The following is a 24,029-nucleotide window of genomic DNA, read 5'->3' as shown; positions in this document are numbered from 1 at the left end:
AATAGTTATGTTCATAGGATCAAAGAGTGAAATGGTGATTACCAGAGGCTGGGGGAGGGAGAAACAGGGAGTTGTTAACCAACAGGCCTGAAGTAAGATGAATTAGCTCTAGAGATCTGAAGAACACTGTTCTATGCCCAAAATTCTGTATAATACACTTACAAATTTGTTAGGCTGGGCTTCTGGCGACCATGTCATCCTCAGCATTTGCTTTTTAAATTATGGTTTATGCATGCGCTTATGTGTACCATATATATGTTAATTTTGTAAATGGCTGGAGTTCAGAGGAGAAATTTGAACCCCTGGTCATTTATTAATATTTGAAAAGTTTGAATCAGTTTTAATATTAGTGCAAAAAATGTACCCTACTCTTTCCAAGATCCCAAAAATCATTAACTGTTTTGTATAAGAAAACTGAACTCAGAGAAACACCCACCAATAACGAGCATGGCAGTTTGACATGAGTTTTGCTTTGAGAATGTATGAAAGGCTGGAATGAGGAAGATGCTCCAGAGCAGAAGTTCTCAAGGTTTGTTACACCTTAGAATCAACTGGGAGATTTTAGAAACAGCCGTGCCCGGGCCCCTGTTCACATCAGTTCAATCCAGGGAAGGGGCTGATCCTCATTTGCTGCAGGATGAAGATCGCAGCTCTTCCGCTGTCAACCTGGGAGCCACTAGCCATGTGAGGCTATTTAAATTCAAGTTAATTCAAATCAAACAAAATTCCAAACTCAGTTTCTCATTTGCACAGGCCACATTTCAGGTGCTTGACTGCTACATGTGGCTAGTGGCTGCCATACTGGACAATGCAGATTATAGAATATTTCCACCATCACAGGAACTTCTGTTTGGCAGCCACTGCCCAGAAGGGTTGCCAAGTCCTGCTTCTGCTGCTGGAGGCTGATGCAGGCAGGTCTCCCTGGTATAAAGTGGAGGTGGTTTTCTGAGTGGTTCCTGAGCAGGCGAATGGCATGGTGTGTGTGTGTGTGTGTGCATGTAAGGGGTACACCCAACAGGGTTCCTGTTGTTCTCCTCAGTTGTTACTCTGTGGAGTGGAGAACCTTCTGGAAATGTGTCCTGAGACTGTCGAGTGGGAGACACCTGGACTCCAGGCCATCCTCACTGGGATGGTGGGCATGTCCCCCAGGGAGATGGCTTGTGTGGGGTGGCCAGGGGAGAGAAAGGAAGATCCAGCACCTGCCAGGAAAGACTTTATTCCCATCGGGGTGACCCCCGTGGCCTCCTGCAGTTAACTCTCCTCTGGGACACTGAGTTTCTCCTTCACCCCACAGGCCACCACGGCGAAAAAAAACTCTGGGAAGAAGGTGCGGATGTACACGGCGGCCTTGGGGACGGGGTTGGCCATGAAGACCTCTTGCTTCTTCCGTCTCACAGTGCGCATCACCTCCTCCGCCACATCCACAGGATGCACCCCGTAGGTCAGCTTCCTGAAAAAAACTGAAAAGCCCCCAAGGGAGCATGGCGGTTAAGGCTTCATCGGAGCCAGCCGGCAGAGCCTGATGTGTGCCCCGAGATAGGGGAGTGTGCGCCATGCCTGGAATCGTGCGCTCCAGACCGACTCTGCTGTCCACCAGCCTGAGGCTCTGGGGGGACACGCTTAGCCCCCCTGCACCTCAGCTTCTCCATCTTCAGAGTGGGTGTAGTTTCCTGCTCTACTGACTTTGTAGGGGGGCGATGAGCTGTAGAGGGGATGAGAAACAGCTTAGACAATAAGAAGGTTCCAGATGAATTAAGGGGCTGCTGTTTATAATGGCTGTGAAGAGCTGCTTGTCAGGAACCTCCTGGAACCACCTGCCCACATTGTCATCCATCTTGATACCCTGATGTGGACAAAGCCTTGGGCAGGGTGTAGCAGCTCTCACATTAGAGCATTCTGGAACCGTAATAATAAAGGCATTTACAGAGCACTCACTATGTGCTGGTTGCTCTTCCAAACCCTCTATGAGCCAGAACCTTCAGTCCTCCCAGTGACTCTACAAGGGTACCATCTTCTTGTAGATGTAGATTGTAGATTGTAGATCTACAATGTTTACCATCTTCCCATGTTTTCTAAAGGGGAAACTGAGGCACAGGGGTCCAGGAAATTGCTTGTGCTCGAAACTTTAATAGGTAATGGGCAAGCTTCAAATATGAGCAATCTCCTCTCTGTGCTGTCTTCTAGGGAACCTTCTAAAAGGTCCAATCCTGGCTATTCCACCTGGCCCAGAGACAAACAGTCACGAGGCCATCATCACAGAGCCTGTGAGCGAGTGAGCCCAGCTGGGTCTCGGTCTGCTGGTTGTAGGTTGGGATTCTCTCTACCTGGTGCCTTAGGACTGAAATTTTGGTACTCTTTCCCTGCTATTAACCAGGTTCAGGGGCCCTGCAGTCACCAATCTCATGCTTCAGGACCACTCCCCTGGCCCAGTGAAAGCAGGCTGTCCCAGACCCCCCAGAGGCCCTCCACAGCCCTCCCAGGCCCCTGGACCTCTGGCTTCCCTGAAAGCTCACATTTCCAAATGGAGGCCTCCCAGTTTCCTTGGCCTGGATAAACGTGGTACGAGCGGATGAAAGTCGGGCTCACAGTGCTGACGACAACATCGTATTCCTCCACTTCGGCTCGCAGGCAGTCAAAGAAGCCGAGCGCAGCGTGCTTGGAGGCGGCGTCTGCAAGAGAAAGCAGCCAGTGGGCGTGGCAGGCCTGGCCCTGCTCCCGTAGGAGCAGAGGAGACAGGAGGCCTACATGCACATTCCTACAAGCTCAGTGGGAAGAGGTCTCCTGAGTCACCAGCCAGACCTCGCTGTGCAGGTGAGGACAGAGAGCCCTCGGGAAGCCGTGGGCAGAGGAGGAGCTGGAATGGAATCCTGGTGAGCTACTTGCCCACTGTGTGACCTTAGGCAAGTCACTTTAGCTTTCTGAGGCTCGGTTTTCTTAACTTTAAAATGGGGATAATCTCAGCTTTGTCAAGTTGTTAAGATCAAATGAGAAAATGCATGTAAAATACCTGGCACAAGCAAGCATTCCCCTTCCTTCCCAGGAAGGCTGGGACCCGAGTGATTTCTCCAAGGTCCTGGGGCCAGCTGGTGACATGTTGAGCACAGAGCACAGAACCCCCTCTCTCATTTCCTGAGATCCTGTCCATGTAAGCTGTTCACCAAATTCACTTGAATAGAGGAGTGTGTGGGTTGGGTAAACAGGAATTGGTCCAGGAATTCCAAAAAGAATGGTGTGGGCATTCCTTAGAGCTTTGGGAAGTCAGATCTACTTCTGGGGTATGGTGAACCCAAATTTCCCATTTCAGGGGTGTCAGTTGGAGGTCTTGAGAAGCTGTGGGTGGGCACTTGGTCTCTGCTACCATGCCACACACCACATCCAGTGCTAGTGAGGAGTGGGATGCCTGCCCCCCACATGCACAACTGCCCTTGGAAACCATCTGCAGGCCTAAGAATGCAGGTGCTGCATGCCCAGATGCCTCACCCGTAAGATAAGGAGAGTACAAGGTGAGGATTGAACGAGCTGATACACAGGAAGCGCGTCATGCAGAGTGGGCCAGGGGAAACCCTCTGAGAAGTAGTCAGGGCTTTGATGATCCCTCCAGGTTTCAGCAGGAGCCCAGAGTAAATCTGTCCTCGGCGGGCCACATGAGGAGTCAGGAGAGAAGCAGGCCCAGAGACCACATCATGGTGCCTGGGAAAGCATGTGCTCTGTCTGCTTGGCTCCCATAAGACCGCCTCTCCCCCAAATTCAGGACAATCACAAGTCCAGGGTGTTACCTGTGCTTCTGACCAACCACCTATAGATCAGAGGTTCCAGTGACCCCCTCTTACATCTAATGTATTTGCTAGAGCAGCTCAGAAAACTCAGAGAAACACTTTACCTACTAGATCACTGGTTTATTATGAAAAGACATAACTCAGATGGAAGCCAGATGGGACAGCTGCACAGGGGAAGGTGTGGGGAAGCACACAGAGCTTCCTGCCCTGTCCATGCACAGTCCACTCCCAGCCCCTCCATGTGCTCACCAACCCAGAGCTCTCCAAAGCCCCTCCCTTGGTTTTTTATGGAGGCATCATTATATTAGCAAGATTAATTACATCATTGACCTTTGGGACTGATTGAACCTCCAGCTCTTCTCCCCTCCTCCAAGGTCAGGGGCTGGGGCTGAGAGTTCCAACCTTCTGATCACATGGTTGGTTCTCCTAGTGTCCAACCCCATCCTTAGATAAGGTCCTAAAGTCACCTCCTTAACAGACGAAAGACGCCTTGATCGTTCTCATCACTTAGGAAATTCCAAAGGCTTTAGGAGCTCCGTGCCAGAAATGGGATGAAGACCAAATATATATTTCTTAATAAAAATCACAATAACACAATGCCGAATAGCTAATTTAATAGAAATTGCCAGCACACTGGGCAAACCAAACCAGGCTGGGCTCCCCAGGCTACAGAGCCAGAAGTGGCTGGAATCCAGGCCTCCTGTCCCCTGTGCTCTGTCAGGACTCCCATCTGGTTCACAGTGACCCCAACCCCACCTGAATGAAAAGGGTTATCACCATCAGGACTGTACATATCAAACACTGAAAGACCATTTCAAACCACTGGGGTGGCTAGAATAAAAAAAATGGATAACAAGAGTTAGCAAGGAGTGGAGAAACTGGAACCTCATGCCTCATGGGTGGGAAGGTAAAAACAGCACAGCTGACTATTCCACAAATACAGTTACCACGTGGCCCAACAATTCCATTCTTAGGTACATATACCCAAGAGAAATGAAAATATATGTCCACACAGAAACTTTTACATAAATCTTCATAGCAGCATTATTCATAATAGTCCCAAGTAGAAACAACCCAAATGTCCATCAAGTGATGCGCAGGTAAAGAATGAAGCTCTGATACATGCTACAACATGGATGAACTTTGAACACATTGTGCACAGTGAAAGAAGCTGGGAATAAAGGACCATATATTGTATGATTCCACTTATATGAAATGTCCACAATAGGCAAATCCATAGAGACAGAATGTAGATTAGTGGTTGCCTAGGACTAGGGGAGGCAGACAAGATGGGAGGGTGATGGCTAAGGGGTGCAGGGTTTTCTTTTGGGGGTAGTGGAAGTGTTCTATAGTTGACTGTGGTGATGGATGCACAGCTCTGTGAATATACTAAAAGCCATTGCACTGTACACTTTAAATGGGTGAATTGTATGGTATGTGAATTATATGTCAAAACAGCTGTTACCACACAAAAAGGGTTATCAGTTTGTTCATTCATATACCAACTTGTCGGTTCCTTCATCACTGAACAGTGAAGCCTCTGCTCTGGGCAGGCCTCAGCCAGGGTGCTGCAGACAGGGGATTCAGGTAGCGCAGACCTTGTGGAGCCCACAGTGCAGCAGGAACTCCCACGAGGTGTGGTTAGTGCCGGGAGAGGTGCGAGCCCACCTCTAAGCCTGTGTGTCTGGTCTGAACGCAGGGCCCCTCACTTCCTCACCTAAATGGTGCTGGGGTGGCCAGGGAGGCTGCATTTTTTTTTGGTGTGGAAGGAGATGCACTCATGGAGTAAGGTGACCCCAGTCACTCCCAGAAAGACCCCCAGAAACCAGACCTGCGGGAATAAGAAAATCTGGGGCCAGCATGGGTTGGTTTCTCTGTAGTACTGACATGTGTGGGAAACCCTGCACCTCTTGATTCCTCAGTGGCAGGGAAGCCAGACTACACATGGCTAAACAGGTGGAGAGAGCCTTGTTAGAATTCTCCACCCTTGGTCCATGTTTCAGAAGTGCTCCAAGGAACCATTGCAATGGCCCCATGTTGGTTGGTGACCAAAGGGCCCATTGTAGGCCTGTGCTGTAGCATACCCTGTCACTGCTGTCTGTCCCCAGAACCTGGCTTTAGGCATTTGATTGCTGCTTGTTGAATGAATGAAGGCATGGAGCAAGGAAAGTGACAAGTAATCCAACTCCTGGAAATAATACACCTGGAGAAATGAGATGCATGCAAACGGCAGGAACAGTGGTGAGCTTCATAAACGGACTGGCAAAGAGAGGGAAGTGAGGGACAGCAGACTGCCATGTGTGGACCAAGCTCCATTCTTCTCTCCTTCCAGGGCCCACAGGTAGACTGTGCTTCCAGCATCCCTTGCAGCTAAGTGGAAGCCAGTGACCGACTGCTCATCAACAAGCTGTGAGCAGGTGACAGGTACTAACTCTTGGCATGGGGCTTTAGACATTGGGCACCTCCCTGATGCCCTCTGCCCTCTTCTTGCCAGCCAGAGCCAGAATGACCTCTGACCACATAGAAAATAATGCCAAGGCAATAACTTGGCATGACTCTGGTTTCCCTGAGTGACAGCATGGAACAGTGGTGCCTGCGGACCCAGCCATCCCACTGAGAGTGCTACACAGAGTAATAAAGTCTTTCATTTGTACAGCAGAGCCTCACAGCACCTTAGGCTTAATCTAACTAGTGCAAATGGGGAAAGGAAAGTAAACACTGTTAGGGCATACTTTGGAGTGAATTTTGCCCCCCCCTCCAAAAAATGTTCATATGTTAAAGTCCTAACCCCAGTATCTCAGAATGTGACTGTATTTGGAGATAAGGACCTTTAAAGGTGTGGTTATTTTTAAATGAGGCCATGAGGGTGAGCTCTCATCCAAACTGACTGGTGTCCTTATAAGAAGAGGAAATTTGGACACAGAAAGAGCTGCACAGAGGGAAGACCACGTGAGGACACTGGGAAAAGGCTGTGTGCAAGCCAAGGACAGGCCTCAGGACAAATCAATCCTGCTGACACCGTGATCTTGGACTTCCAGCCTCCAGAGCTGTGAGAAGATAAATTCTGCTGTTTAAGCCCCCTGGTCTACAGTATTTTGTTATGACAACTCGAGCAGACCGAGACAGGGGACCAACCCATTTTTCATTCCTCCCTCCCTCCCTCCCTCTCACCCTTCCACCTATCAGACATTTACTGAGCTCCTATTTTGTGTGGGGTACTGTGGGCCATAAAGAAGTATATAAGGCACGCTGTCCACCCTACAAGATCCTACCTCACGGGAGGTGGGAATATCTCCAGAATTTTCCCAATTGGATCCTACGAACATACACAGAGAAGTTCCTTTCCTCTTCGGGCTTGTTGAAGGATGCTCACCTTTGCAATTCTCTCTCTCATCTCTCCTGGAATTCTGCCTCTTTCCTTTTCTCCCTCTTTCTTCCTCAGAACCCCTCCATCCCTCTTTTGTAATGTTACACACATTTTTTCTTTCCTGGTTGTAATCTTTCCTGTCCTTTATGGAGGAAGGGACATTTGAGCTGGGGGTCTGTACCCCCATGTCAGGAGTGGGACCTTCGGCTGGCATTGATCTTGTTCAGCAGGGCATGTCCTGACTACCTGTGAGATGTGAGCACCTGGAGGTCAGGACCTTATCTTTTACTTTTCAGCATCTCCCAGTCACCTGCATGCCAGAGGTGCTCAAAAATGAGAACTGCAGGGATGTAAGAAAACCCACTAGATCATTTCATCTCCGGACCTCATCCCCCATGTAACCATATGCTTCTTCCTAGACAAAACATCTCATGTCTTCTGAGACATATAAGATGAGATGAAACATTATTGTCTTAGCAACTTACAAGCTGTACGGAACGGGATTCCAAACTTCCCTTGGATGTTATTCACTAACACGATTTGGCCTGTCCTCCGGGAGATCATGTTGGGAAGCAGGACTGGAAAACAGGACGATGAGTCATGGTTACAAATCTGAGATTGAGTCAGGTGGCAGCCAGCAGACTCCATCCCCAGACCCCTCCATCACGTGGGGCTCCTCTACCTCCCTGTAATTAGACTATAGGGGGGCTGCCGGTGGAATGAACCCCAGCCACCATTTATCCTGTGTTCCCTAAGAGTGGGCTGGGCTCAACTGGTGAATTGCTGGATGATTTAAAATGACCCGCCCATGTGCATGAAGGGACACAGCTTTCCATAGTAAGAAAGGTGATCCCCTTTCAGTCCTCCCATCGCCTCTAGGAGGCGGTCTCACGTGGGTTCTGTGTGTGTTTACCACCTCTCGTGCACATGCGAATCATTTAACAAAGAGTAAAGACTTCAGCCTTCTGCATTAAGAGAACTTATTACTTTGTTTTCAGGTTTTCTTCTATTTATTGAGAGGGAAAGGGTAATTAATTTATGGTAGTATTGTTAAAAATGAGGAAATTTAGAGAGTGATAGGAAGTAAATAAGCATACAGATGGAATAGGGATATGGCAAATAACAAACAAACAAACTTTCAGATAATCGATTAAATCCAGCCCCTGCATGTTAAGACATGAGTAAACTGAGGCTCAGAGCTAGTGATGAGACCTAGCAAGTTTGAGGATCAGTCAGGAAGAGAAGCTAGTCCTGGCCTTTCCCCCTGGCTTTCTGTAGCCTTCATTTTGATGCCAGTGAGCCTGAACTCTCAAGAGGTGGACTGAATGACACACCTTGGCTGGCCTGCTTGCTGTATCCACAGGCACCCACGGGAGGAAACTGTTATCTCTGCGGCACCGTTTTAGAACCTCTGGGAAGTCATCTTTCTGCCCCCAATAGTCTTCCCCTTCATCCATCCTTGTACTCAGAATCTCATTTTCATGGAGATTTGGGCTGTACAGAAGGCAACTCTAAGATTATGCTTTCTCAGCCTCAGCAAGGGCACCCACTCCCTAAATGTAGAAATTGCCCATGCTTATATTCTCACTCTTAGGGTGCTGCATTGAAAAACCTTTTTGGGGAGCAGGGCTTCAACTTTTAGTTCTGTTCTATATAATCTCCAGCCCCAGTCCCCCAGGCTTCAGACCTGCATTTGAACTTGGTAATGAGAAATCTCCACACAGGAACTACCATGTCACCCTTTAAAAGGGACCATCATCCTGACTTCCCTACTTCTGCAAAGGGATCAACAGTGTGCTGGGTCTCTTGTGGTTTGAGGATAAAGCTTTTCCTTTTTCATTTCTGAAGGAGTGCTGCCTTTGACCAACTCTCATGGTTGGGGGAAGATCAACTGCAAAATTGATATATCAAAATATATGCAAAGGATGGTCCAGGGATGTGGAATGGGATTGGAGAGGTAGCCATGGCTGTAAGAAGAGGGTGGTAAATGGCAGGTCTTGGGTGGGGAAAGGGATTTACAGAGAGGGAGGTTGTAATATACTAGTAATGTACTTTCAAAATCCCTATCTTTCATCAGTCAGAATGCTGAAAGCATTCACTAAATAGGAAGAGGTTTATTTCAACAGGGCTGGAGTCTCCACCCAGAACTGGATGACCATCTGGCTATGTAACTGAGCCTGTTCTAGCAGCCAGTGGCCCAGAAATTCATGGGAAGGTTAAACTCACGAGACCTTTTGTCAATGTGATGGGCCCAAAGTAATTGGCATCCATGATCTTTTTGTCGAGCTCCAGAGAAATCTTATGGGCAGGCCCCTTCACCTTCATGCTGGCATTGTTGATGAGGATGTCCACACAGCCATAACAGTCCAGGACCTCTTTGGCCACATCCTGGACACAGCTGATGTCTGAGAAGTCCAAGAGAACCAGCTTCGGGGTAAATGTCTGCTGAGTCAATGAGAGAGTCAAGGCATGTGTGCAAATACCTCCTTCTCACAGACCTTAGGGGCCCCTCAATCTAACAGCCACCCCTTTTGAAATTCAGAGCACATGGAATGACTACCCTAAAAATGATGAGGAAGGCACAGAGATGACTCTGGGAGAAAGGAAACTGGTGGAGATTCCATTCTTGAGTATCAGCAACGACAATAATCCAGACATGCAAACATGCAGTAATAAGTCTGAACTTTTGTCCAAGGGGCCAGAACTGATATATCCAAATGAGTATTGCCCTTCACAGTGGAGGCTGTGCACTGATTTCAGGGATGATGTCAGTACTTATAGCATTTATGAGCTCCTTTTTGGAAATCGCTTTCCAAATTAGCTTATAAGCCCCAAGAGAACCCATCACAGTACTTAGTAGCCACATTTTGTTTTTGACCAAAATCATATACTCAACACAGTATTTTGGGGACACCATTTATGCACCAGGCATTGCATTCAGCTCTAGACCCTTGCTGTCATCAAGACTGTAATGGTCTAGAGGTGGGAACAGATTGGAAAATGGGTGATATCATATAGTAAATGCAATTCTAATGTTTGACAAACACTAGTCCTGAAAAGAGGGTTCCCAGTCAAATTTGTTTGGGAAACACAGACTGTTATATGTTCTTCTTGGAGATACTCAATGTACATTAGCATATCAAAGGCTCTGAAAAGGCCTGTGGTCAAGAAACCATGGAGACAAACTTCACTTTACTCAGAATTTCCCACACAATTGATCTCAGAACCTTGTTTTCACTCAATACCTAAGAACACCCCAAGACACACACCTTGGAGAATGCAGTGCTGTCCTGTGTCCTCCATTTTCTCAAATTCCAGACTTGGTTCTGAATTAGTTTTGGCTATTCTCAAAACCAAATTCAACATCAAGGACAAAGGTTTTTATTGTTGTTTTTTAAGTTCTGAAGAGAGCTCTGAGGGTAATTCCCTAAACAATGCCCCAGAAATGCTTTGAAAACTAGCAGTTGAAATAAGTGTTCACCTCCCAGGTGACTTCTTAGAAGGGGACTTCATTTCTCTGATTCCTTTGAAAGAAATATCATTTGAGGTTATTATTATTTTTTAAATCAAACAGATGTGTTTATAATCAGAGCCTATACTATGACATACCCTATCTTCTGAATCCTCTGAGTAGTGGGTGGGGAGGGTCACTGGCTAGAGAACAAATTTTTGGCATGATGAGTGGTCAAAACAAGTCAATCTTCATGACTGGCACAAATGCCTGTGTCAAGATTAGTGAGACCATTGCCTTATATTCCCCCAAAGCAATCACTAAGTTTCTCCCATTTGCTCAAAGAGCTGCCCTTTAACAACTAATGAAGGCTAAGAGTCCCCAAGAGCGCCCCCAGCCGACTGCCAGAAGGCCTCACCTTGCTGGGGTCAGCCACGCCGATCAACGCATCATACAGGATCTCGAGCCTCTCCCAGTCCTTTCCGCACAGCACCAGCCTTGCCCCGCCCGTGTGGAACACCCGAGCACACTCTGTGGGGAAGAAGGGAAGAGGGCAGGGTGTACTGTGTGGATAGAGCCACTGATGGGGAGCCCCCCTCTCTTAAGAAGTCAAACAATATTTCAGAAGTTTTAGGGCCAGGAGTTCCTTTGGGAGTCATTTCGTTCCTCCTCCTCCCGACACTGAAGTTTTTTCTCATGTTCGGCCTTAGCATGGCTGGGGAGCTCATACGGGGCAAAGCAGCCCTCCGTCAATGGACAGTTCTGATGGTAGGATGTTCTTCCTTAAACTGGGCAGAAAGATGACGCTGTCCATCCCGCCCCCCAGGACCAACCCCTAAATATTTGTCAACCTAAAGATATTAGAGACTGTCACCATGTGTTTTTCAGACCAAATATCATCCACTTCCTTCACGCTTTCTCTGTGGATCGAAGTCTAGCCAGGGTTCTTTTTATTTAAAAAGTAAACCTGCCTCTGTCCAGTTAACTTTATTTTGGACCTACTCCCAACTCACCCAATACAGGGCTTTCTCAACTGGGCAATGGCTAGTAGACACATAGCATTCTCGTGTAGCAATAATACTGATATTTAAGAACAGTAAAAGCGAATGTGTTTTTAGAACTTCCTTGTTCTAGGGGCTGTGAAATAGATTTACATATATTAACTCATTAATTCTCACGGTGACCCTATGAGGAAGTCTTAGATTGGATTCCCTAGAAGCAGAAGCAGATACAGAGATCCAGGCGGCCAGGATTTACTGCAGGAGTGCGGGATTGCTCCAGGGAGTAAGGCCACAGGGTAGGTGCCAGGCGAGGGTGTGGCCTCAGGCACAGTCTAGCCTTGGCTGCATCCAAGGAAGGCTCTGGAGTGTGAGCCCAGCTGCAGAGCTGTGCCACCTGGATGCATGTGGCCCGGGTGTTTTTACACCTGTGTCATCCAGTCATTGGGTATGTGCTGCCTCCCTGTTCGGGGTGTAACTCCTGGGCCAGGCAGCGTCCCCTGGCAGAGGGCAAGTCTGTGAGCAATGTCGCCAGCACTCACAGCACCTGGGGGGGTTGGACAAACTGGCCAGGCCCAGGGATCTGGGGAGGGCACCACCACCACTTACTATCGATGAGGTGGGGGTGGCGGGGGGAGTTACCTATTACTGTCCCATTTTATACCAGGCAGTCACAGGCATGGACTGACCAGATGCCAAAGGAGAGCTAGACAGCATTGGGTGCCCACTGGGGGCTGGATATCCTGAATGCAGTGGCTTAAAGTGTTCTCAGGGTTGTGCGATTTTCTTCTGCAAGGCTCAAAAGCCTGGTAGGGGTAGAGAGAATACCAGACTTAGTTCTGAATTATTTTTGGCTATTTCCAGAAACCAAATTAAACATCAAGGGCAATTTTTTTTTTTAAGTCTTGTGGCATTGGAGGGAGAGTAAGTTTAGGGTGCTGGACTGTGCAGTCTAAACCAGTTAGGAGCAGGAATGAAGGAGCAAGGGCTGCAAGAGAAAGAAAGTAGAGGGCTGAGGGATGGGAGGTCTCAGAGAGATCTAGAAATGGGTGGTGGGTGGGAGTGACACAGCTGGGGTAAGGAAGCTGTGCTCACTTCTGCTGATGGAGGGAAACGTGAATCAAGAAATAATGGCATTAACATTGACATCTGAAGTCTTAGGACCACAGAGAACGGACAATTTCTATAGCCATAGATGTTTTACTGGGAAAGAGGCTATCCCTGATGATTCTGGATGGCAAAATTCAATAAAGATGTCAGTCCATCTCCCAGTGAATTTGATGCAGTAAATCAAGATCCCAACATGTCTTAGAAAGTGACAGAAAGATTCCTAAACTGTATTTGGAATAATACATATGCAAAAAAAAACAAATAGCATTTTGGTAGACTTTAATGGGGATAGACTAAATCAGTTGTTAAAATACATTATACAGCTACAGAATTTTAAGCAGATTGTTAGTGGTTCAAGTATAAATAGAAATATTGATTAAAAATAGAGCCAAGTATTCATAGGAATTTAGTATACAATAAGGCACCTTGTTGAATCAGTGGGAAAAGAATACATTATTTAAAAAGTAGTTTTTTGGACTGCTGGGTAATTTTTTTGAGGATAAGAAAAAATCAAGAGGCAATATACCAAAATGTTAAATAGTTACATGTAAAAAACAGAAAAAGTTGATGAATACAAAACCTTGCTTTGGGGAAAGATCTTTTAAGCATGAGGCTGAAAGAAGAAATCTTAACAGAAATGACTTCTAGATTTTTTTCTCTAAAAATACCATCTTTACAGCAGAAAATATATATAAAATTAAGAGCAAGATAAATTGAGGGAACTATTTGTGATACATGTATCAGAAAAGGGTTAGTTTATTTGATCTACAAAGACCTCTTATAATCAATAAGAAAATAAGATAAAGACCCTAACAAAGAATAGGATATCAGTGAGCAATGTGAGCAAGGAGCTAATATACAGAAGATGAATTGCCAATGCCAATAACAAAGAAATGCAGTTTAAAACATGACATTAATTTTAATCTCTAAGATAATCAAAAACAAAATTGGTAATAGTCACGCATTCACTCCTGGTGGTAGGTAAATTGCCATGATCTTCAGGAACAAAAATTTGACAGTGTCCTTACAAGTATGGACTTTGACTGAGTTACTTTATTTATGGACATTCATCTTAAGGAGATAATTAAGAATGTCTGTATGGACATAGTTATAATATTGTTTATCTCAATACTATTATAATAGCAAAGAGTTGGAGATGACTGTAAATGTCCAATATTATAGCAGTTTGATTCAGTGGTAAATCTATATATTGAGTATTTTGAAGACTTTAAAAATGATGTTGCAGAAGTGGGTCTACTGACATGGGAAGAAGTTCACAATATAGTAAGATTAAAAAAATTCAAAACAGTGTCTAATACAATGCTGTAACACTTAACTCTGTGTGTGTGTGTGTGTATAATTGGAAGTTAAACTGTACATGTGCATATGTAACAGGATTTAAAATGGACAGTTTGACAGGCATCAAGATCAAATAGATATAAAATCCCAAAGTTAGTTGCCAGCCCAAGATGGAAATTTTCAGAGGAAATAACTAAAACCCTGTTTTATGAAGTTCAATACCCTTTACGCCAAAATAGGACACAAATGGATCAAGGAAGAGGAAGGGAGCACTTTGAAGGAGGGTATTTTTTTTTTTTTTTTAGATAATTATTTTTTATTGAAGGGTAGTTGACACACAGTATTACATTACATTAGTTTCAGGTGTACAACACAGTGATTCAACATTTATATACATGATAATTCTAGGTACCAGCTATCACCATACCAAGTTGTTACAATATTTTGACTATATTCCTTATGCTATACATTACATCCCGGTTACTTATTTATTTTACAATTGGAAGTGTGTACTTTTTTTTGGTTGTTGTTGTTAGGTCATCTCTCATATTTATTGATCAAATGGTTGTTAACAACAATAAAATTATAGGGGAGTCAATGCTCAATGCACAATCATTAATCCACCCCAAGCCTAATTTTCGTCAGTCTCCAATCTTCTGAAGCATAACGAACAAGTTCTTACATGGAGAACAAATTCTTACATAGTGACTAAGTTACATGGTGAACAGTACAAGGGCCGTCATCACAGAAACTTTTGGTTTTGCTCATGCATTATGAACTATAAACAGTTCAAATATGAATACACATTTGATTTTTATACTTGATTTATATGTGGATACCACATTTCTCTCTTTATTATTTTTAATACAATGCTGAAGTGGTAGGTAGATACAACATAAAGGTAGAAAACATAGTTTAGTGTTGTAAGAGAGCAAATGTAGATGATCAGGTGTGTGCCTGTAGACTATGTGTTAATCCAAGCTAGACAAGGGCAATAAAACATCCACATATGCAGAAGATTTCTCTCAGAACGGGGGGGTGAGGTTCTAAGCCTCACCTCTGTTGATCCCCAATTTCTCACCTGATGACCCCCCTGCGACTGTGCCTGTCTTAGGTTGTTCCTCCCTTGAGGAATCTTACCCGTCTCTGGCTAACCAGTCATCTTCCGGGGCCATACAGGGAAATGTTAAGTTGGTAAGTGAGAGAGAAGCCTTATTGTTTGAAAAGGTTAGCTTTTTATTTCTTTGCATATTTATGCCCTGTGGCTTCTATGCCCAGCATTTGTCTTGAGGTATCTTTACCACTTGGAGGAGTTATGATACTCGGTAAATTTGATATGAGGCACGAATTCTATTTAAGAATTCGTTGTAATTAGGAAGGAAGAAGAAAAGCTATAGAAGTAGCAGGCGGGAGAAAACATGGGAAGATTGATTATTTCTTTGACATATCTTCTTGTAGAGTAACTTCAGCATGTATAGATTTTAAGCTACTACTTAAATTGCGCACACACATTAACATAATAGGAGTATAGTTACATAACCAAAACATGCCTGTAATTACCAGCCATCTCCAGTGAAACCAAGAAAACCAGTTAGGCACCCTAGGCATTTGTGAAAACTTATCAATGATATGATGGTTATTATCTAACTGAATTTGAATAGTTTGAGAAAAATCAGACAAATTAAAACAACCCATTCCTGGGCACTGTTCACATCCCATATGTTCTTTTAACAGTAAATAGTCTGTAGTTGTAAGATTTTGGAGCGCTACAATTTGCACTTCTCCTAATTCTTGGTTGAGTTCCAACAGTATAGATCCAGTCAAATTTGTTGTTTTACTGTATGCACAGGCCAGCTTAGATATCTCCTTCATTCCCATGGCAAGTCCAGGAGCTGGTGGGATGAGTGCATCTACAGCTGTAGCAGTGCGTGGATCTTTGTTGGGGTTTTTTGATGATCATCTTCTGGCATGAGTCTTCCCGAGAGTGCTGATGTTGGAAGTTCTCTTTCATATCGTATCTTAGTTCATTTTCAGGGTAGCCAAATTAGGCTTTGATCCTCTGTATAAACACAAACAGACCCTTTGCCTACACTTTTATATGTCCTTTATATCATTGTGTAGAACTCATTAGAGGTCACCACATAGGAACTGCATTTTTTTTTTTAATCATTAATCTACACTTACATGACAAATACTTTGTTTACTAGGCTCTCCCCTATACCAGGTCCCCCCTATATACTCCTTTACAGTCACTGTCCATCAGCGTAGCAACCTGTTGTAGAATCACTACTTGTCTTCTCTGTGTTGTACAGCCCTCCCCTTTCTCCCACCCCGCTATGGATGCTAATCTTAATACCCCCCTACTTCTCCCCCCCTTATCCCTCCCTACCCACCCATCCTCCCCAGTCCCTTTCCCTTTGGTACCTGTTAGTCCATTCTTGAGTTCTGTGATTCTGCTGCTGTTTTGTTCCTTCAGTTTTTCCTTTGTTCTTATATTCCACAGATGAGTGAAATCATTTGGTATTTCTCTTTCTCTGCTTGGCTTGTTTCACTGAGCAAAATACCCTCCAGCTCCATCCATGTTGCTGCAAATGGTTGGATTTGCCCTTTTCTTATGGCTGAGTAGTATTCCATTGTGTATATGTACCACATCTTCTTTATCCATTCATCTATCGATGGACATTTAGGTTGCTTCCAATTCTTGGCTATTGTAAATAGTGCTGCGATAAACATAGGGGTGCACTGATCTTTCTCATACTTGATTGCTGCATTCTTAGGGTAAATTCCTAGGAGTGCAATTCCTGGGTCAAATGGTAAGTCTGTTTTGAGCATTTTGATGTACCTCCATACTGCTTTCCACAGTGGTTGAACAAGTTTACATTCCCACCAGCAGTGTAGGAGGGTTCCCCTTTCTCCACAGCCTCGCCAACATTTGTTGTTGTTTGTCTTTTGGATGGCAGCCATCCTTACTGGTGTGAGGTGATACCTCATTGTAGTTTTAATTTGCATTTCTCTGATAATTAGCGATGTGGAGCATCTTTTCATGTGTCTGTTGGCCATCTGTATTTCTTTTTTGGAGAACCGTCTGTTCAGTTCCTTTGCCCATTTTTTAATTGGGTTATTTGTTTTTTGTTTGTTGAGGCGTGTGAGCTCTTTATATATTCTGGACGTCAAGCCTTTATCGGATGTGTCATTTTCAAAGATATTCTCCCATACTGTAGGGTTCCTTTTTGTTCTATTGATGGTGTCTTTTGCTGTACAGAAGCTTTTCAGCTTAATATAGTCCCACTTGTTCATTTTTGCTGTTGTTTTCCTTGCCCGGGGAGATATGTTCAAGAAGAGGTCACTCATGTTTATGTCTAAGAGGTTTGTGCCTATGTTTTCTTCCAAGAGTTTAATGGTTTCATGACTTACATTCAGGTCTTTGATCCATTTTGAGTTTACTTTTGTATATGGGGTTAGACGATGGTCCAGTTTCATTCTCCTACATGTAGCTGTCCAGTTTTGCCAGCACCATCTGTTGAAGAGACTGTCATTTCGCCATTGTATGTCCATGGCTCCTTTATCAAATATTAATTGACCATATATGTCTGAGTTAATGTCTGGATTGTCTAGTCTGTTCCATTGGTCTGTGGCTCTGTTCTTGTGCCAGTACCAAATTGTCTTGATTACTATGGCTTTATAATAGAGCTTGAAGTTGGGGAGTGAGATCCCCCCTACTTTATGCTTCTTTCTCAGGATTGCTTTGGCTATTCGGGGTCTTTGGTGGTTCCATATGAATTTTTGAATTATTTGTTCCAGTTCATTGAAGAATGTTGCTGGTAGTTTCATAGGGATTGCATCAAATCTGTATATTGCTTTGGGCAGGATGGCCATTTTGACGATATTAATTCTTCCTAGCCATGAGCATGGGATGCGTTTCCATCTGTTAGTGTCCCCTTTAATTTCTTTTAAGAGTGACTTGTAGTTTTCAGAATATAAGTCTTTCACTTCTTTGGTTAGGTTTATTCCTAGGTATTTTATTTTTTTTGATGCAATTGTGAATGGAGTTGTTTTCCTGATTTCTCTTTCTGTTGGTTCATTGTTGGTATATAGGAAAGCCACAGATTTCTGTGTGTTGATTTTGTATCCTGCAACTTTGCTGTATTCCGATATCAGTTCTAGTAGTTCTGGGGTGGAGTCTTTAGGGTTTTTTATGTACAGTATCATGTCATCTGCAAATAGTGACAGTTTGACTTCTTCTTTGCCAATCTGGATTCCTTGTATTTTTTTGTTTTGTCTGATTGCCATGGCTAGGACCTCTAGTACAATGTTAAATAACAGTGGGGAGAGTGGGCATCCCTGTCTAGTTCCCGATCTCAGCGGAAATGCTTTCAGCTTCTCGCTATTCAATATAATGTTGGCTGTGGGTTTTTCATAGATGGCCTTTATTATATTGAGGTACTTGCCCTCTATTCCCATTTTGCTGAGAGTTTTTATCATGAATGGATGTTGAACTTTGTCAAATGCTTTTTCAGCATCTATGGAGATGATCATGTGGTTTTTGTCTTTCTTTTTGTTGATGTGGTGGATGATATTGATGGACTTTCGAATGTTGTGCCATCCTTGCATCCCTGGGATGAATCCCACTTGGTCATGGTGTACGATGGTTTTGATGTATTTTTGAATTCGGTTTGCTAAAATTTTGTTGAGTATTTTTGCGTCTACGTTCATCAGGGATATTGGTCTGTAGTTTTCTTTTTTGGTGGTGTCTTTGCCTGGTTTTGGTATTAGGGTGATGTTAGCTTCATAGAATGAGTTTGGGAGTATCCCTGAAGGAGGGTATTTTTGGCAGGGAGAGAACTGTTAGGTAGGTTTTTGCCCAATATGTCCATCCTAGAGAGAAGGGAGCCGGTGGGGCATGTGTGAAGCATGCCATGAGTTCCCTGCAGCCAGGGGCCCAAGCTGATGTTGAGTGCCACCTGGGAAACCTGATGGGCCAGAGCACAGGGGACCCGTCCCTGCTCTGAAGAGCCCACCACACCACCGGAGGCCTCAGGGAAGCCATGCGTTGGTTGGAGGCTCTTTTGAATTCTGCCCGAGGACCTCTTAGAAGGTCAGTGAGATGCTAAAACAGAGGGCGTAGGTGGAGTAGACTGCCCCCAAACCAGGGGCCAAGCCGGGACTGAGCAAGGTGGTGCCACACTTCACGGACAGGGCCAACGAGCAGTCCCTGCAAAGGCCTCTGAGAACCAGCAAAACTGCCCACAAGGGAAAGCATCAGACTCAGTTTTAAACACGTGCCAGGCTGTGGAACTTGAAGTCATCTTATAAGAGTGTCAGGTAAGGCAGGGTTTCTCCTGCTTTGTCCGACTTCTCCACCCCCAGGGGGGTCAGAAAGAGCAGCAAGCGGTGGGCACCGTGCCCGGCTGGGGGAGGAACCGGGAGGGAGAAAGGAGCTTTAATCTCAAAGGAAACTGACACATTCACAGGACTGGACTAGGCTTCGCAACTGCTGAATCAATGTTATGTTTTTGGACTTATCATGACTAGTTTGTATAATCTAATAGTAATCAGAAAAGTCATGACTACCCGATTCCTCATTTTCAAATCAAGATGCAAAGGAAGACTGCCCTCGGTGTGAATTTGAGAGGGTGAGGTAGGCCGTCTCCCCACGCCCTGATCTGGGCTTGCTCACTGCTGGTTACGCATGTAAGCATCATATGGGAGCTGAAAGGAAGCAGGATGAAGAGCGCCTGAGTGGGTGGGTTCTAGGTGTGTTTTATGTTCTTTTCGTTGAAAAATCTTTTTAAAATATCGATGGCTTTTATAATAGCAGAATTCACTCAAAGAAACATCCTCTGGCGGGAGAAAGCCTGGCCTTCCCACATTCCAGCTGTCAGAGTGGCAGCCACACTGGGTGTGGGGCAGCCTCGGTGGCCGTGCTTTATAAACCAGAGGTTCAGTGAGTTGAAGTGATTCACCCAGCATCCCCCGGCTGGGGACAGGCAAAACCAGGAAATGTCCCCAAGTGGGGACTCCCTGTCAGGGTGCCTTGTTCTCTGCACTAGTCTGCCTCTTGGCCCCACACCACTGCTGAGAAAGGAGTGTGTTTGCGGGAGTATTGCTGTCCACTCATACCCTCCCTTGCATGAAGACAGGCACATACACTAGCTGAGATCCTGGGGCAGGTGAGGGGCCTGGGTCCTTGACCTCCTTGGGAGAGGCAGCTGGGAGTGTATTTACCATCACTGTTTCCCTTCTTCTTGGCTCACACCTGCCTTTCCTGGGCGAGCCCAGTGGTGCATCACTGCTCCGGCACAGCAGGCCTGAGGGTTCACTCCCAAATACGCCCTTTCTGTGAACGCCAGGCACTATACTCAGGTGTTCTTATTTTCATTGTCTATCAGCTCAGTTCAGCACAGCATTTATCTTGTGCCAAGAATGTTGGTACCAGGCCTTTTCTTTTTCATGCAGCAAACAAAAATTGAGCCCTTCCTTCCATGTTTCCCCAAGTCTAAGATGTCATCAGAGTGTTAGGTGCTTCCCGATTTAGAGATAGTAAAATGCCTGTGCATATTGTAAGATGCCGTTGGGTGACAGACAATCTGCTTGATTTCAGAAATATGTAAAGGTGAAAAACTGCATGTAGAGGTGATGAAGCCCAGGCAGGCCTTTGTGCCCTCTAAAGCAGTTCATGGGCAATGGCCAAGCATTTTGAGAGTCACTCTCACTGCAGACACAATGGGCCCGAGGTGACCCATTTCCCAACTTGGCTGAGTTGCGTGGGCTTTGGGCAAAGATAGAGGTCCTGATCTTTGTCTGATTTCCCTAGTAAATAGCTTGGCGCTGGGCTCCTCCCTGCTATCCCGTGCTACCCACAAGGTTCAGTCAGGTTCCGTGGGACCAGGGTGCAGCTACAGGCGGCACAGAGCCATCCGTGTAGGGCCCTCATTTTTGCCCTGCCTGGGACCTCAGAAATGGTGCAGCTGGAACCCGGAATCACTGTGGTCAGCAGCGAGTTTTGGCTGGGCGTTTATTTAAGGTCACTCATGCCCAGCTTCTCAAGTTACTTCTGCATAGCTGGACTTTATTTTTTTCTGCTTTGCATTTCTTTCCAGGGTGGGTCTATAAGATACAGTGCAGAAGAACACTGACATTAGGCAAGACAAAGACTAGACCATGTTACTCTGAAGATGCCATTTTGCCCCTGAGGTGTATTTCCTGGGCACTTGATTTATGTACAGAATGTGACTATAATTGGAACAAATATGCATCGCCTGACGACAGAACAGTGGTGCCAGGGAGTCAGACTGAAGCTCAGGGAGGATATAGAATATTGAGCCCCCCACCCCCACCAACAGGCCCTCATTGACATTTGTAGGACGTTCTACCCAACAACAGGGGAAATGCACCTTCTTTTCAAGCCCCCGTGGATCCTTCAGCAGGAGAGTCCACAGCCTGGGCCATTAGACACACCTCAGCAAATTGAAAAGAATTAAAATAATACAGTGTGTTTTTTCTGATCATATCAGAATCCAGCTAGAAATCAATGAAGCAAGTACAACACTTAACCAAATGAGTGCCTTCCTTCCTCAGATGGTCACTGTTAGACTATTTATGAAATAAGCATCTTTGTGTGCTTACTATATACGCCAGGCTTTGAGCTCGGTGCTGGGGACACCAGAGCAAGTGAAATATAGGCACCAGCACAGAGGAGCCTGTGTCTAGCAGGCGAGCAGAGAACACACAGAACTAGACAGTGTGAGATGTGCCCTCAGAGTGGTGTGTTCATACCAGGAGCTGCGGAGCCCAGAGCCAGCTCCTCACAGCCCATCCAAGAAGAAGGAGCCATTAAGGTGGCAGGGGAAGCTTCACAGTGAAGGGGTCTCATGTTAGCAGCCAGCCTGATGCTAGATAAGCATGTTTGATTGGAAGAATAGGTTCCCCCAAAGATGGGTTCTGGGTGTCTCTGGCTGGATGCCTGCTCTATTGCCCCAGGACAGCAGCTACTCCCTGTGGTGGTGTTTCTGGTCTGATTGACAAATGTGTGTGTCCTAGCTTGTTCCTGGAGAAGCTGCAGTTGGGGCCCCTCCCGTCTGAGCCCTGAGTCTCATGCTGCAGGATGTCCTCCTTGGGAACTGCTTCTGGGGCCCAGCTAGGACTGCACAGAGAACCTCATTTATCTGCCTCACCTTACACAGCAAACCTCAGCTGGTCACCCACTGAATTAAACCCATCCTCAAAGCGCACAGGTTGGCTCCCACCGGGACGCCCAAGAAAATTCCCAGACAGAAGGTCACAAATGTTCTCATGAGGGCAGCACCCGGAGGTGGCACTCAGCCCCTCAGGGCACATCTCAATGCCCGGGATGTAGTGAACACTCATTGGGCGACCTAATGAATGTTTGGCTGTGTGGCTTCTATGTTGGATTAAAAGTAACAAAGCCACAGCAAGAATTACCGCACAGCCAAATAAGATATGGGGCTGCACTACCATTGCTAGGAATGATAGAGCAGAATCTTACAGGCCTAAGGAAGTTTACTACCTCTCATGTCACAGATGCTACCCGCAGAAGGGCTCTCTGAGACCATCTACCTCAGGGGTTGCAGACATAAATGCCTTCAAGACAGGAGGTGATAGGGCTGAAAGAAACGCACTAAGTATGATAAATAGGGATCAGTGGGCTGGTGTCTTGCTGGAGGGTGCATGCTCTGCCTTAATTTGTTCATCATTATACCGTCACTAACACTTGAGTGCTTCTAAGTGCTTTCCATCTATTCTTTCACTTGGTCCTCACAACAACCTTATGAAGCAGAGATAACTAATACCCTTACATCACAGATGAGAAACCCAAAGCTAACAAGTGCTGTCACTGGCTAGTAAGTGGTGGAGCAAGGAACTGAACCCAGCTCCCACATCTGGGCTTATCATTAGGACCCCGCCCCAGCTGCTGGCTGTGCATTTCAGGATTCCTGGAAACCCCAGGAAGGCAAAACAGATCACCCCTAAAGGCCGGCGGTGGTGCAGAGGCCATGCGTTTGCAAGCCTAGATGTTCCAATGCCCTCATTTCTCAGGAAAGGAAGCTGCAGCCTCCCAAAGAGAAGACACTTGCTGGGTAATGAAAGACGTGAGGGAGGAACACAGCCCTGGTCCCCTCCCGCCTCACCGGGGTCTGCACAAGTGGAGGCAAAGCCAGCTTACCCTTGCCCAGTCCCGAGATGGCATCGGTGATCACCACCACTTTATTCTGCACGGCTGACTTTGACCACAGCCTGGACACCTCTTGGTAGATGAAGAGAAGGCCGCTGATGCCCAAGAGCAGCAGGGGCAGCATGAGCACAGCTGTGACTCCCATCTTGGTCTGAGGGAAAATGGTAGCAAGGAATCAGCTTTGCAAAGAGACAAGAGGCTGGGGGATGGCCAAGACTGCAAGATGCATTCCCTCGTGCATGGAGCCCGGAGCGTCCTGGCCAGGGAGCTGCTGCCAGCTGAACACCAGGAGGGTGTGCTAATCCCCAAATGTCCAATGAATAGGAAATTACTCACGGTGTCTCCAAAAGCAAACAGAAGCCAGGGGCCTGCCCTCCCAAAGGTTAATCACAAATTTAATTAAAATGGGTCTGCATTTTTGGAAGGAAATCCATGTGTTAAGGCCACTTGCTTGGGCCCTACTGACTATTTATAGCTCTCAGTGCTCTAAAGGGCTTTTCAGGATAAATATAGTGTCTACTATGATATTCAGGGACACATGCTGGCTGGGTCAGATTTCAGAGTTCTTGCCAGGACTTTTAAAGCGCTCTGGCTTGCCTGACAATTAGGGGTTTCCTCTGCAGTTTAGGGCTGGGCATTAGGGACCAGGACCTAGGATTTTTCAGCACAAACATCCTCCCCTTCAGTTATTGTGAGCCTCATATCAGGCAGCCTCCAGTTAGCTCAGACCAGCATAGCTGCAAGCCATTTGGCCTCTTTTAAAAGCATAGAAAAACTGCTCACCAAAATGGAGTCTGTTGCAGAATGAACCACTTGGAAGCGGGACATGAACTAT

The 24,029-nt window shown here is 45.8% G+C and overlaps 1 protein-coding gene across 2 annotated transcripts; it reads right to left on the bottom strand.

Annotated features, from left to right (window-relative positions):
- Positions 1-1,187: 1,187 nt before the first annotated feature.
- DHRS7C (dehydrogenase/reductase 7C) lies at positions 1,188-23,684 on the bottom strand. Of its 2 annotated transcripts, none has more exons than XM_036927747.2 (7): positions 23,531-23,684; positions 23,186-23,345; positions 11,013-11,125; positions 9,375-9,588; positions 7,629-7,721; positions 2,514-2,669; positions 1,188-1,460 (listed from the first exon to the last, which is right to left on the bottom strand). In XM_036927747.2, exons 2-7 carry the CDS (start codon positions 23,337-23,339, stop codon positions 1,252-1,254), a joined length of 939 nt encoding a protein of 312 aa, XP_036783642.2. In that variant the 5' UTR covers positions 23,340-23,345; positions 23,531-23,684; the 3' UTR covers positions 1,188-1,251. The 2 variants fall into 2 exon arrangements, with proteins under 2 accessions (XP_036783642.2, XP_036783643.2); XM_036927748.2 differs by having other exon boundaries at positions 1,191-1,460; positions 9,375-9,585.
- Between the last annotated feature and the right edge of the window lie 345 nt (positions 23,685-24,029).

Source organism: Manis pentadactyla, chromosome 4 (assembly GCF_030020395.1).
Source record: "Manis pentadactyla isolate mManPen7 chromosome 4, mManPen7.hap1, whole genome shotgun sequence".
Lineage (NCBI taxonomy): Eukaryota > Metazoa > Chordata > Mammalia > Pholidota > Manidae > Manis > Manis pentadactyla.
The sequence above is the reverse complement of the archived record's forward strand: the minus strand, read 5'-3'. Positions and strand labels throughout refer to the sequence as shown.